Source organism: Setaria italica, chromosome III, assembly GCF_000263155.2.
Source record: "Setaria italica strain Yugu1 chromosome III, Setaria_italica_v2.0, whole genome shotgun sequence".
In the NCBI taxonomy this organism is placed as follows: Eukaryota; Viridiplantae; Streptophyta; class Magnoliopsida; order Poales; family Poaceae; genus Setaria; species Setaria italica.
The window spans coordinates 49834481-49846984 of NC_028452.1; the positions used below are offsets into that span (position 1 = coordinate 49834481).

The 12504-nt window shown below is 43.4% G+C and overlaps 2 protein-coding genes across 2 annotated transcripts; one reads left to right on the forward strand and one right to left on the reverse strand.

The window, feature by feature from the left end:
* Nucleotides 1-1320: 1320 nt before the first annotated feature.
* LOC101755533 (anaphase-promoting complex subunit 5) lies at nucleotides 1321-9174 on the forward strand. The gene is made up of 20 exons (XM_004964161.2): nucleotides 1321-1736; nucleotides 2113-2272; nucleotides 2381-2496; nucleotides 2604-2841; nucleotides 3474-3567; nucleotides 3668-3746; nucleotides 3845-3930; nucleotides 4583-4715; nucleotides 4818-4850; nucleotides 5556-5810; nucleotides 6121-6198; nucleotides 6321-6592; nucleotides 7052-7111; nucleotides 7240-7307; nucleotides 7411-7516; nucleotides 7606-7747; nucleotides 7971-8069; nucleotides 8184-8448; nucleotides 8615-8682; nucleotides 8818-9174. The coding sequence occupies exons 1-20, from the start codon at nucleotides 1506-1508 to the stop codon at nucleotides 8971-8973; spliced, it is 2739 nt and encodes a 912-aa protein (XP_004964218.1). The 5' UTR covers nucleotides 1321-1505; the 3' UTR covers nucleotides 8974-9174.
* A 2057-nt stretch (nucleotides 9175-11231) lies between these two features.
* On the reverse strand, nucleotides 11232-11885 carry LOC101760116 (auxin-responsive protein SAUR71). The gene has a single exon (XM_004963202.2). It carries the CDS (start codon nucleotides 11843-11845, stop codon nucleotides 11501-11503), a length of 345 nt encoding a protein of 114 aa, XP_004963259.1. The 5' UTR covers nucleotides 11846-11885; the 3' UTR covers nucleotides 11232-11500.
* Nucleotides 11886-12504: the final 619 nt, after the last annotated feature.

Sequence of the window (12504 nt, forward strand, 5' to 3'; positions counted from 1 at the left end):
GCACCTGTGTGGCTGGGAGAGAGGCCTCGTCGTGAGCCACATCCTGTGATACAGCAGGGTGAGGCACATCCTGCAAGTTTTCCCTTTTTTTTTTTGTTTTGAGGGCCATGGCGAAAGTTTCTGGGTACCCCATAAAAGTGTGGAAAAGAAGGAACGAACCCTGAAGACAGGAAGAAAAGGAGGAGGAAAAAAGAAAGTCTATTTGGGCTCTTTAGACTAATTGGGCTTTTCTTGAACTTCAATACTAGAACGAAAGTTTCTTTTTTATAAAAAAAGAACAAAAGCACCATGAAGCTTGAACTATAATGCCGTGCAAATTACCCTATAGGCTATATAGGCCATGCAAATTAGCTCGTTGCACTCCAATGTGCGCTGATATGGCGAGAGGGTCTCGGCACGTAGACCAGTTTTCGCTGACATGGCAAAATAATACGAAGGGAAAATAAACGATAAAAAATAAACGATAAAGGTTGTGGTCGTGGCTGAAACAGCTCCGGTTGTAACCTCTCCGGTGGAGCAGTTTTTTTTTAACTCCGGCTTGTCTGGTTAGAAAAATATTCGACAAAATAGCTCCTCTCCATTGTTTCAAATAGATAAAATTGTGAAATGTCCACAATACCCTTCATTATTTTTTCTTCCACTTTTTCCTTTTTCTTTCGCATTTCTTTTTTCTCCCTTCTTTTACTCCCTCTTTCCTTCATCTCTTTCTTTCCTCTTTCCTCACCCCTATTCTCGCCTTATCCACTCCCGGCGCCTCCGCCCCTAGACCGGCCCCTAGCGCTGCCGTGCGCTGGCCCCCAACGCAAGCTCCCAGCGCTACCAGCCCGCCGGCCCCCAGCGCCGCCTCCCTCCGCCTCGCCCCCCACGGCTCTAGCGCCGTTATCCGCTGGCCCCAGCGCTGCCTCCCTCCGCCTCGCTCTATTTAGTTGTCAAAATTGGGAGTGCCAAAAATACTGTGCCGGCACTGTAGCACACTGTAGCATTTCGTTTGTATTTGTGAATTATTGTCCAAACATTGACTAATTAGGCTCAAAAGATTCGTCTTGCAAAATACAACAAAACCGTGCAATTAGTTTTTAATTTTATCTACATTTAGTACTCCATGCATGTACCGTAAGTTTGATGTGATGGGAAATCTTCTTTTTGCATAGTGCTAAAGTTGGGAGTTGGAGGTGAAGTAAACAAGGGTCTATTTTCCGCCGACCCCAGAATTTGTACTATTGCTGCAGCCGATTTCCTTTATTTTACGACGATTGGCCCAGTTGCTGCACCAAACATATTAGCGTGAAGGCCCACAAGCACACCACCGCCCACAAAAAAAGTTCCACAACACGAAGGCAGCAGGCCAGAAGAAGATTGAAGCCCGCGACGGGGAGGCCCAAAGCCCCAAACCCCACACTCCACCCACGTTCCCTCCGCTCCGCCGCTTCGTCGCCGAGCCAAAAAAAAAAAAGAGGAGGAAAATTTCAAAACCCTCGTGCCCGGCGGCGACGGCCGGCGGCGCCATGAGCCTGTTCGCGGGGGTCGGCGGCGGCGCGGCGGGCGCGGAACCGGCGTCCGCGGGCGGCACCGGCAGGGCACTGCTGGAGCTGACGCCGCACAAGGTCGCGGTGTGCCACCTCGTGCAGGTCTTCGCGCCGCCGGCGCAGGCCGGGGGAGACGTGGTGCCGCCCTTCCCGTTCGAGTCCGTCGCCCACCACAACCGCCTCGGCCTCTTCCTCTTCACTCTCACCCGGGTACGCCAACACGCGCGCTTGCTTGCTTGCTCCCCCCTCCAAATGCTGCTTGCTGCTCATGTTACTGTCGCTGCCCTGTGCTACCTACCTGCATTTGTATTGGATGCGTTAGGATGCCAATGATTTTGGAATTAGTTCCGTGAATCTGTGAAACCCCGTAGCATCTACACTTGTGCTGAACTGTAGACCAAGCTATTTCTTTCTGCGAGTAATTGATTAACCGTTTGCTCGAAATTGTGGCGCTCTGTGGATCTGTTCTAACGGCTGCATTCTTGTGACCGCGCATCTATTTCATCGTCACTGTTTCTTCTTTACGCTGTTTCCTTACATTTCTCGCAGAAGTGAGGCAAGTATGCTTAACTTATTAATCTTGCAGTCGTGCGATGATTTTCGGGAGCCTTCCCTGGAAGAACTTTTGAGGCAGCTGAAGGCAGTAGACGATTTAACTAATGGCTGGCTCTGTGAGCAGCTGACAAGTACCCTGTCAGCGCTGAACTCACCTGATGATTTGTTCAACTTTTTTGATAAGCTACGAGGTGAATGTCACATGATATGCTGATGTTTTCAGTCCTTTATCATGTCTCCGTCATAGAGAGACATCCAAATAGGCAGCTAACTCTGAACTCTGAAATGACTTTTGCCAGGTGTGCTCACTGCACCAGAAGGTGCAAGTGCAGAGGACGTATTTCTGGATCCAAATAGTCAACTTGGAGTTTTCCTTCGCTGCTGCATACTTGCCTTCAATTCAATGACATTTGAGGTGCTTCAAGTAGTATAAGACATTCGCAAAACAATTTGTTCTTCACATTTCTTGCTCCTTTTTTTTTCTTATTTAAGGCACTAATGTGTTCACTGAAATTTGTGTAGGGTGTATGCCATCTTTTGGCAGATCTTGTCATGTACTGTAACTCCACTGATGCTTCATATGACTTGGCAGAAGATGAGGACTTCGATAGTGAAATGAGCAACTTGATGGATGCAGACATAGGTTCTCAAGCTGGTATATTTGAGAAATATCGTCAAGGTTATGCCTCTGACAGCCATATGGGGGAGAGCTCTTCAGCTCTAACTCATGCACCAGGGTTGCTCCATGATTTTGATGAAGGTATATGGGAACTCTAAACCCTATCATGATAACTGCATTGATCTTAGTGGAAGCATACAATTACCTTAATATGCCAAAAAAGAAATAATATAAATCGCATAGACATTTTCCTGTTCAAACTACAGAAAAGAAAAGAAATGATGACAACCCGGAAAGGGCTGTCACTGCCTGAATTAGTACTGATTCTGAGAAACAGTATCCGTTACTAGTATTTTATTTTGATTCCAGGATTAACATGTTACACTATTGGCATTGGATACTAGAGAAGTGCAGCACAGATAATTGCATCTAACTGGATTACTGCTCCAGCTTACCTTTTTGTCATATAATTGTATATATTTATCTGGCCTACCAGGCTTCACCTTCATGTTTCTCTCTCAAATACCCTTCTGAAAGAGTGGAGGATCTGCAAGTTAAATTTTTTGTATAATTTGTGATCTTTCTTTTCTGTACTTATGCTAGTTAATTAATTTATGTTAACAAATAGATTAGGATGTAAGTTTTTTTTTACTTTATAGTTCATTTTCTCAGTACTGTATGTAACACTGTTGGAGAGTAATTTGGTTTTATCTGGCATCAAAAGGAAGATCTTTTGTAAAAATTTAAATTAATATTTTCCCTTTTTATGCTAGCTAATACTTTTAAAGTGGATGACAACCCAACCTGTCTGAGATCGAGGTGGCAGTTAGAGGCATATCTTAACCAACAAGCTGATATTCTCGAGAAGTGAGTATCCGTTGCTACATGTAGTCTACCACCAACTTTTTTTGCTCTTTAAAAAGGTCATGAAAGATAAAATTCTTTAGTGACTACTTTTTTGTTGCAGGGATCCCAGCTCAGTGCCTTTGAATTCATTTAATGCCACTATGACACAGCTTCAGACATTAGCTCCAGAGCTTCATCGTGTAAGTTAAGCCACAGTGAATTAAATCTTCTAGCAGGCTGGAAGTTTGAACATTTCCTAACCGTGTTGATTTTTTCGTATCCATTTTCTGCTTGCCAGGTCCAATTCTTGCAGTACTTAAATGCGCTTTGCCATGATGACTATGTTGCTTCACTGGATAATCTCCACCGCTACTTTGATTACAGGTCAGTCGCATTGTCCCTATTATATGATGGCGTGTGCCTCATATTTTAACCATCTTCTCCGTAATTATGTAGTAGTTTTGAGCATTTAGTGACAAAGTTATGGCTGGGTCGTGCTTGATGTTTTGGCCCACCGTTCTGTTCCTTACAATTGTTCACAAAATATTCACTTTAGGTAATCAATGCCTACTAGCCAAGTATTCCAGTTATAGGTACAGAATGTAGGAATGCTAATCTCCAGTGTGTTTAATGTGCTACACGGCCTTTCGGTTCGCATTTAAGAATGCTGCAGTCTTCCTATTTACCTCAATTTATTTTACTTTCTACATTAGCAAGATTGATGAAATTGTTATAATACAAGATCGAAGGTCCTGATACTTGAGCCTGCCCTTTTGCTAGATCATGAAAGCACATATGTGAAGTAAAGCCACCAGAGGACTATTCATTTACCATTGTGGTTCTTTTATTTCATTGTTCAGTTTTGTTCAATATTTCTGTAACCATTGTTGCCTTCTTGCTAGCTAAACCTTGGAGTCTTTCACTGCAAGTTAAGAAGCTTATGAAATCATGACATGTTCTGCATGAACTTTTATTGGAAACATATATACCTCTTGTAAGCATGTTCTTATTTGGTCATTCTATCTGGTTGATGTAGTGCAGGGATGCAAGGACTTTTTGGTCGTTCTGTGTCTCCAGTGCAAGATATTGTTGTTGGAAACTATGAGAGTGCCCTGCTATGCTTAGGCAACTTGCATTGTTACTTTGGACACCCTAAGAAAGCTCTAGAGGTATGTAACTCATTTAGTTTTCTTGTTTTGTACTATCAGCCTGACACCTTTTGGACCTACTTGTTCATGTTGTTTATGTTCTGCTGGCTTGCTTTCTTCCAGGCATTTGCAGAAGCAGTGCGTGTTTCTCAGATGGTAAGTTACTGAACTGGTATCTATCTGAAATATGATTGTATCCAATGATTTTGAATGAAACTTGAAGTTAAGTTTGTATCCAACTACTAAAGGCTTAAGAGGAAGGCTACAGTCAATTTTGCTATTGCTAAGATAGTTCTGGACAGGTGCTTTGGATTTTCCTATATTTTAGCCAGATTGTTCATCCACAAAATTATATTATAGTCTCCCTGTTTAGTTGTAAATAATTCTGTATTGCACAATAACTTTCATAAATAAAATCTTGTCACCTCATACCTTCAAATTTCATTAGTCTTCAGAAATTTGACACTCCTTGTCCCCAACATGTTTTAATAGTAGCATAACTTGAAAAATGCAGTCCTTTTCATAGAGTTCTCAGTTATGTATGTCCTATCAGGTTCTTAACTTAAATATATATAGCATCTATGTGTTTCCTGGAATGCCGAGGTGACCTGAGGATCATTGGAAGATGGATCTCTCCAAAATTTTAGTTTACAATCCTCATGTTCAAACCCCTTGGTTCATCAGTGTACAATTTTTGTAATATTCGGATTGCTAAATTAGGGATATTTGGTATAAATTCTACTACGTATTTTTGAACAAAATTTGAGGTGTTCTGTGTTTCCCAATGATATTAACATTTACGCAAACTAACAGGTGCTCACCGATTGTGTTAACAGATCCTACATTTCCTTTTATTTTCAGAATAATGATGATTCATGCCTTGCCTATGTACTAGGAGCCATTTCCAATCTATTATCAAAGATAGGCATGTCAAACACAGTTGGAGTAATCAGTTCTCCATATTCACTCGGGACCAATATTGGACTGGGCACACCATTATCCATTCAGCAACAGTTACTTGTTCTTTTAAAGCGATCGCTCAAGAGAGCCGATGTACTGAAACTTCCAAGCTTACTATCCTTTGATCACCTTTCCTTGGCAAAATTTGACCTGAAGGTATGATCTCTGCTAGTGTTTGGTATTGTTTGATTGTAGGAAGATCTCTTTAATACCTCACCATGTTTAAGCTCATTTACTTATCCTCCTATGCATACCTCTGTCCTACTTATATCAACATTTGAACATGAAACAGCTTCAAACTTATAATGTACTAGTCGCTGTATTTATATTACTGTTACTGTTGCATTAGTCCTTGATCTTGAAAAGATTAGATGTGACTTAAGAATATACTCAATGTGCTTCAACTGAGAGTCAGCATCCTTGTTTATCTATCCTTATCTTCTGACTGTAAACCTTGGTTTGTCAGCATGTCCAAAGGCCACTAGTCTCATTTGGACCCAATGCATCTACAAAGCTTAGAACATGTCCTGCAGATGTCTGTAAGGTATGCTGAACTTACTCTAAAGTCTAAACCAAATACATTGGCTCATCCTTAAGAGCAGCTGTATACCTTTGCTTCTATATTAAAGTATTAATAATTTCTCTTGTGCCTTTTTTTTTTTGCAGAATTTGAGATTAAGTTCCCGTGTGTTGACTGACTTTGGTACAGATGTTTTATCTACTTCAAATGAAAATGGTAGTTTTAGCACGTCGTGGCTTAGGAATCTGTCCACTGCTTCTGATTCATGGCGTAGCAATTCTAGGAAATCTACAAAATTGTATAATGACTTCGACAATTTCCATTATCATGCACAACCAAGTCCAATACCTGCATCAGTATTGCAGTTAGCTGGCTCATCATATTTGCTGAGAGCCACCGCATGGGAGCACTATGGGAGGTACTTATTTGTTTTCTGTTAATGCAAGGGTTCAATTTTCGTAGTCATTGCCATACCATTTTTGCCAACTTGTACAGTGGTGTTGTATTGTGGAAAGGGAGGGTTTGATAAGCAACGAACAAGTGTCTCTTGCAACTGCGAGAGAGCACATAGCTGATGAACAACTCAAAAAAGCTTGACTCATTGTGGGTACAATCGATTGATATTTTATTTGGTACCAGGAATTATCAGCCTTGCGCCTATTTGTATCCTTTTGGACAATCCTGGTTTTGTGTAGCTTTAGTGCACCCCCTGATCCACTTATCTGTCTTGTTTGTTGCCGATTTGCTAGATGTTCTTTTCATTACCTTTTTATGGTTGTTTTAGTCATATCAAATCATATTCTAAAGTGGACTATAATTCTACTTGTAGCCTTTCTAGAAAATTAATATTTTCATTTTTTGTCAATCCTCTTCACAGTGCTCCGATGGTACGAATGAATGCTCTGGTCTATGCAACCTGCTTTGCTGATGCTGCAAGGTGGGATTGTGATAAAATTTAGTTACTGTTCAATACCTTTACTGCTTTATGAATTATACTGCCACTATTATTTAACTGTCTCATGCAGTTTTACTGGATTTGTGATGGTGTTGTATTTTTCACTACAGTTCATCAGAGCTGTCTCTAGCTTATGTCAAGCTAATTCAACAATTGGCAGTGTCCAAAGGATATTCCGGTTAGTTCTCATTCAACCTAGATGTGCTATAGGCTGCAGCATCTAAGAGCCGTATAAGTACCCACAGTTTCTCATGGCTTTATATTGTGTGATTGATCTGCAGCTGCATTCTGTGCTCTAAAGCTTGCTGAAAAGAAGTTCCCATCCTCAACAAGTTTGCACATCCAGCTTCTTAGAATGCAGATACTACATGAGCGTGCACTTCATCGGTACAAAGCTGTTTCTACTGTTTGTACACTTCATTTGGTAGTTACATTTGGTTTCCATATTCTGATGTGTGTAAAATTGATCCATTTAGAGGGCATCTGAAAGTTGCGCAGCAAATCTGTGATGAGTTTGGGGTGTTGTCATCTTCTGTTTGTGGAGTAGACATTGAGCTAAAGACAGAAGCTAGTGTACGGCGCGCTCGCACTCTACTTGCTGCAAAACAGTTTGGCCAGGTTCTGGACTCTCTTGCTTGTTATGTTTACACAAGAAGCATGCATTTCATATTCTTTTACCCATTTAACTTGCCAAGCACATTGTATGAAAGATATTTCCCCTCCTCCCCTTAGGCTTTACAGGGGTCAGGAGTCCTCTGGATCCTGAGTATACTCTTGATCATGCCAATACATGGAACTGACAGAATAAGGTCTATTTGTGACACTTGACTTCCTCGTGCAGGCTGCAGCTGTGGCCAATTCCCTTTTCTCTACGTGCTACAAGTACAACATGCAAGTCGAGAATGCAAGTGTTCTTTTGTTACTTGCTGAAATACACAAAGTAAGACAATCCTTCTTCTTCTTTTTTTGTTTTTAAACTAGAGCCTGGTAAATGCTGCATCCTGCACAGAGCAAGCTAATATTCTTTTTCTTTCTTTCTTTCTAATTCTCCCAGAAATCTGACAATGCGGTCCTTGGGCTCCCTTATGCGTTAGCCAGCCAATCATTCTGCAAGTCATTCAACTTGGATCTGCTTGAAGCCTCCGCCACACTTACTCTTGCCGAGTTGTGGCTGGCCCTTGGATCAAGCCATGCAAAGAGGGCCTTGAGTCTTGTCCACCAGAGCCTTCCCATGATTCTTGGTCATGGTGGACTTGAGCTGCGCGCCCGGGCTCACATCGTTCTGGCAAAGTGCCATTTATCTGATCTGAAATTCTCAGGTACTTTGCAGTACTTTAATGTTCCATTGCATGGACGACCTCTTGGCGGATCCTTAATGTGGTCTAGCAACCACATATTGATCCGTGAACTTTTCAAGATATTGATGTGCTTGGTACGTGCACCTAGATTCTTGCAGTTCCCTTTACCACCCGTTTACTCTTGCAGTTCCTGAAGACCCTGAAGCTGTTCTGGATCCTTTGAACCAAGCCACCCAAGACCTGCAAGTTCTGGAGGTGAGCTCATTGATTCCGGCCTATGTCTTTTCGCACCTTCTTAGAACTCAAGATGTTACATAGAAACTGACATCCTGTGCTAGTTGAGTAAAGGCTTTTAACATTCAGAAACACTAAATCCTGTGTGGTATGCAGTACCATGAGATGGCAGCAGAGGCGTACTATCTGAAGGCGATGGCATACAACCATCTCGGCAAGCTCGACGAGAGGGAGGAAGCCGCGGCTCGTTTCAAGGAGCACATCACTGCCCACGAAAACCCGCGCAACGAAGAGGACTCGCTGGCGTACTGAGACCGGCGAAACCGCCGCCGCCGCTGGCGCGCAGGCTCCGGCGACCGTGCTGCCATGCCTTGGTAAGAAAGGCCGGCTCACGCGTGTATGTGTGTCGATTCGATGTACATTGTAAAATCGATGCGACAGTTGTAATGATTTAGAATCATAGATTAATAGAAAGAATAATTAGCATATATGGAGAGCAGACAAATGTAGTGACGGCCTCGCCCTTTCGTTGCATCTGTTGCCAGATTCCTCGCGATGCGTGGTAGGGTCAAGTTGGGGCCCACTGCCACCTTGCAACCACCGTAACGGAAAACGACCTGGGCCCGCAGCTCAGCCTGAGGGACCTCTAGTTTACAGTTTACCTATCTTATCTTAGCTGACTCATTTCTTGTAGTACGAATCTTAAAATGTTAGAATGTATATAAGCTCAAATCTTCAAAAGATACGTAAGAGCTCGAGAGAGCTAGTCCCTAACGAATAGTCACCCTTGTTTTTTTCCCCTCAAGGCCTGGCACTTTGTCATTTCACCTTGTTTCTCTATTCTATTTAACTTTAGGCAGGTTTGATAAATATTTGGTTGGGCAACTAATCGTTAACACGTGTCATTGAGACAAAATGTGTAGCAAGATTTTCTTTGACATGGCAAAGTGTGACTTCAAATTTCTTAGCCACACTTTTTGTGGCTTGCTACACTTGCCTAAAGTTAAGTGTGGCAAAATGTGGGTAGCAACCAAACATGACATGTCCACCAGCAAATCGGCACCTTTGGTACTAAATTTCCCCAACTATCAACTTGTTGTTCATCAGTGTCCAAGAACTAAAACCACATCTTGTTGTTCATCAGTGTCCAAGAACTAAAACCACATCCAGATCAAAATTGCCCCCTCTTTTTTTTTTAAAAAAAAACTCCCTCCGTTCTAAATTGTAAGTCATTCCAACTTATGTTTTATGTTTGACCAAAATTATATATAGAATTACAAAGATTTATAGCACCGAATAGATATACTATGAAAATATATTTATTGAAGAAACTAATGGTACCTATTTGGTATCATGAATGTTAGTACTTTATTGTATAAATTTAGTCAAATGGTTTGACTTTCCAAGAAAGTTGGAATGACTTACAATTTGGAACGGAGGGAATAGCACCTAAAAATAACCAAAATAAACTTTTTTCGAAGCAAATAACCAAAATAAGCTGGATGTCGATAACAAATGGATTACCATCCACTGCTCCTCCAATGGCAAAAAGGGTCACACTTTGAGATTGTCCAAAGTCAATATTCCAAACTCTTCTTGACTGTAACGAGCATATAATACAGCGATCTCACACACACGGGGGGCTACCGTAGGTGTTGCCGGAGGAGATTTAAAAGCTGGGTTTCAAAATTCACCGGCAGGTTAAGTTAGGCTATCGATTCGATCCCGTTCGCTGGGGATTAGATATCCGTCGAGGCGTGACATGTCACCAAGCAGAGGCAAGAGATCACTGCTCGTACTCGACCACTACCAGCATGGCATCCTGATATGATGAGGATAATTGGCGGGGACTTGATAGGACTGCCTGCCGTACGAGCACGTACGGCCGCCAATAATTGGCGTACGGACGGGACGACACGTGCTACTAGCTCCTATTTCTACATGCATGGATAATATATATATATGTCTATATGACTCCATTTAATTTGGAGAGTTTACCCGTACTCCTTCTGTCTTAAATTATACATTATTTTAACTTTTATAAATATATAATTTTTATTATGCACCTAGATACACGTAGCAAAAACCACGTATCTAAATATTCCAAAATGATCTGCAATTTGAAAACTGAGGGCAGCAGCTAGCATGGAAGCTAGATTATCATCTGGCACTAGCCAGTCCGTACGGCAAGTATACGTGCGGACGTACTTGGAGCTACAATAATTAAGAATGTGATGCATATGATGGAGCACCGCACGTACGGCTTGTGTGTTCAGGTGTTGCTGTCCTCTGTTTTCCATAGAATAATAGGATGATCCATCGAAGAACACGGTACATATGTACAGGTTTTGCCGTAGATGTACTTGCATTGAAAGATTTCCTGACGTCGGTAATGGAGTTGCACTGGTTTATCTGGTCTGATCCTACAACTTAAAGGAAGATGTTGACCAACCAATTAGTGGCATGCTTAATTAGGTCACACGTACTAAGCGCGAACGGACGACATGTCTGGCCAAGTGTTAGGGTCGTCCAAGAAACCATGTCTACACAAATACAAATACTCTTTGGAGGTGCAGATAGCGGTCAGATTTATTTACATTTAAGGTTGAGCAAAGAGTCAACTTTATTTTATTTTTTTGCAAAAAAGAGCAAAGAGTAAAAAACATAACCCTTCGTAGTAGTCCATTAAACAAAAGCATGCAGTTGAAAGGTAACACAAGAAAATATAGAAGACGAGAAGAGATCTTCGAAAGCCCAATCCTCAAAATTCCGGGCTATTTAGTTACACCTCCTAGGCCCAGGCCCAGGCCCACGAGCCCAACAATTAAGCTACTAGCAGCTACTCGTCGTCGTCGTCGCCGGCCACCGACGCGAGCGCGCGGCGGAAGACGTCGACGGGGCAGGGGATGCGGAGCGGGCCCTGGTGGTGGTACCCGTACTCCTGCGCGGCACGTCCGAGCAGCTCCGCCAGCGCCGGCGCGCCCAGCAGCTCCGCGCGCACCACGAAACGCTCCGCCTCCTCGCCTTCTTCCCCGCCGCCTCCGACGTACACCGGCACGTGCCCCTCCGGCGTCCTCCCCGCGCACGCCTTCTTCCCACCGCCGCCGCCGCCGCGCCGCCTCGCCGGGGACGACGAGGACGCGCAGTCGCCCACGCGGGAGAGCCGCCGGATCAGCTGCCTCATCGCCGCTTCTTCGGCTTGCTGCCGATCGGAGAGTGGTTACTGATGGTGAGCCAGGCGTTTCTGTGTGGGAACGGGGGCTCCATTTATAGCCGCTGCGAGCGCGTGGCTTCTGAGATGACTGACGTGTGGGGCCGGGAGTGTCTGGGCCCACAGCTCAGTGGGGTTGTCGGGGAGATAGAGGTGGGGTGGGTGGAGGGTACAAGTGGGGTGTACGGCGTCAGGTACGACACCTTTTCAGTTTCCTGCTGCTCTTTATTAATTCCTTTTTTTCTCTTTTTTCTTCTGTTTTTTTATAGACAAACAGTGCGAGAATATTTGCAAATCTCTCGGGCTTTTCGGTGTGCAGTGCCGTGCAGGTCTGCCGATGGCCTTTCCAATCGTGGTGTGGACCTGCAGGAATTGTTTGGCCAAAGGGGACTTTGTCGAGCCATGGCTACCAAACTTTCCGTACCCGGCTCACCCATAGGCCATCCTCCCATCTCTTGCTAGTGCTACCATGCGTGTACTTCTTCTTCTTCTTCCTTTTCTTCACCGTGCCATGCGTGTATTTCTTCCTCCTTTGCTTCCCAATGACGTTGCTTTACCATGCGTGTGTATTTGATTCAATATGATAACGATGGGTTAGGCGGGTATGTGTGCAGTTGTTCGTGTGGCAAACG

Bases quoted from the DNA above. Each gene is read 5' to 3' on its own strand.
- LOC101755533 (XM_004964161.2), top strand. From the start codon at position 1,506: ATGAGCCTGTTCGCGGGGGTCGGCGGCGGCGCGGCGGGCGCGGAACCG. The intron at 4,851-5,555 runs GTAAGTTACTGA...TTTTATTTTCAG, and splicing joins CAGTGCGTGTTTCTCAGATG to AATAATGATGATTCATGCCT. The intron at 6,199-6,320 runs GTATGCTGAACT...TTTTTTTTGCAG, and splicing joins GTCCTGCAGATGTCTGTAAG to AATTTGAGATTAAGTTCCCG.
- LOC101760116 (XM_004963202.2), bottom strand. From the start codon at position 11,845: ATGAGGCAGCTGATCCGGCGGCTCTCCCGCGTGGGCGACTGCGCGTCC.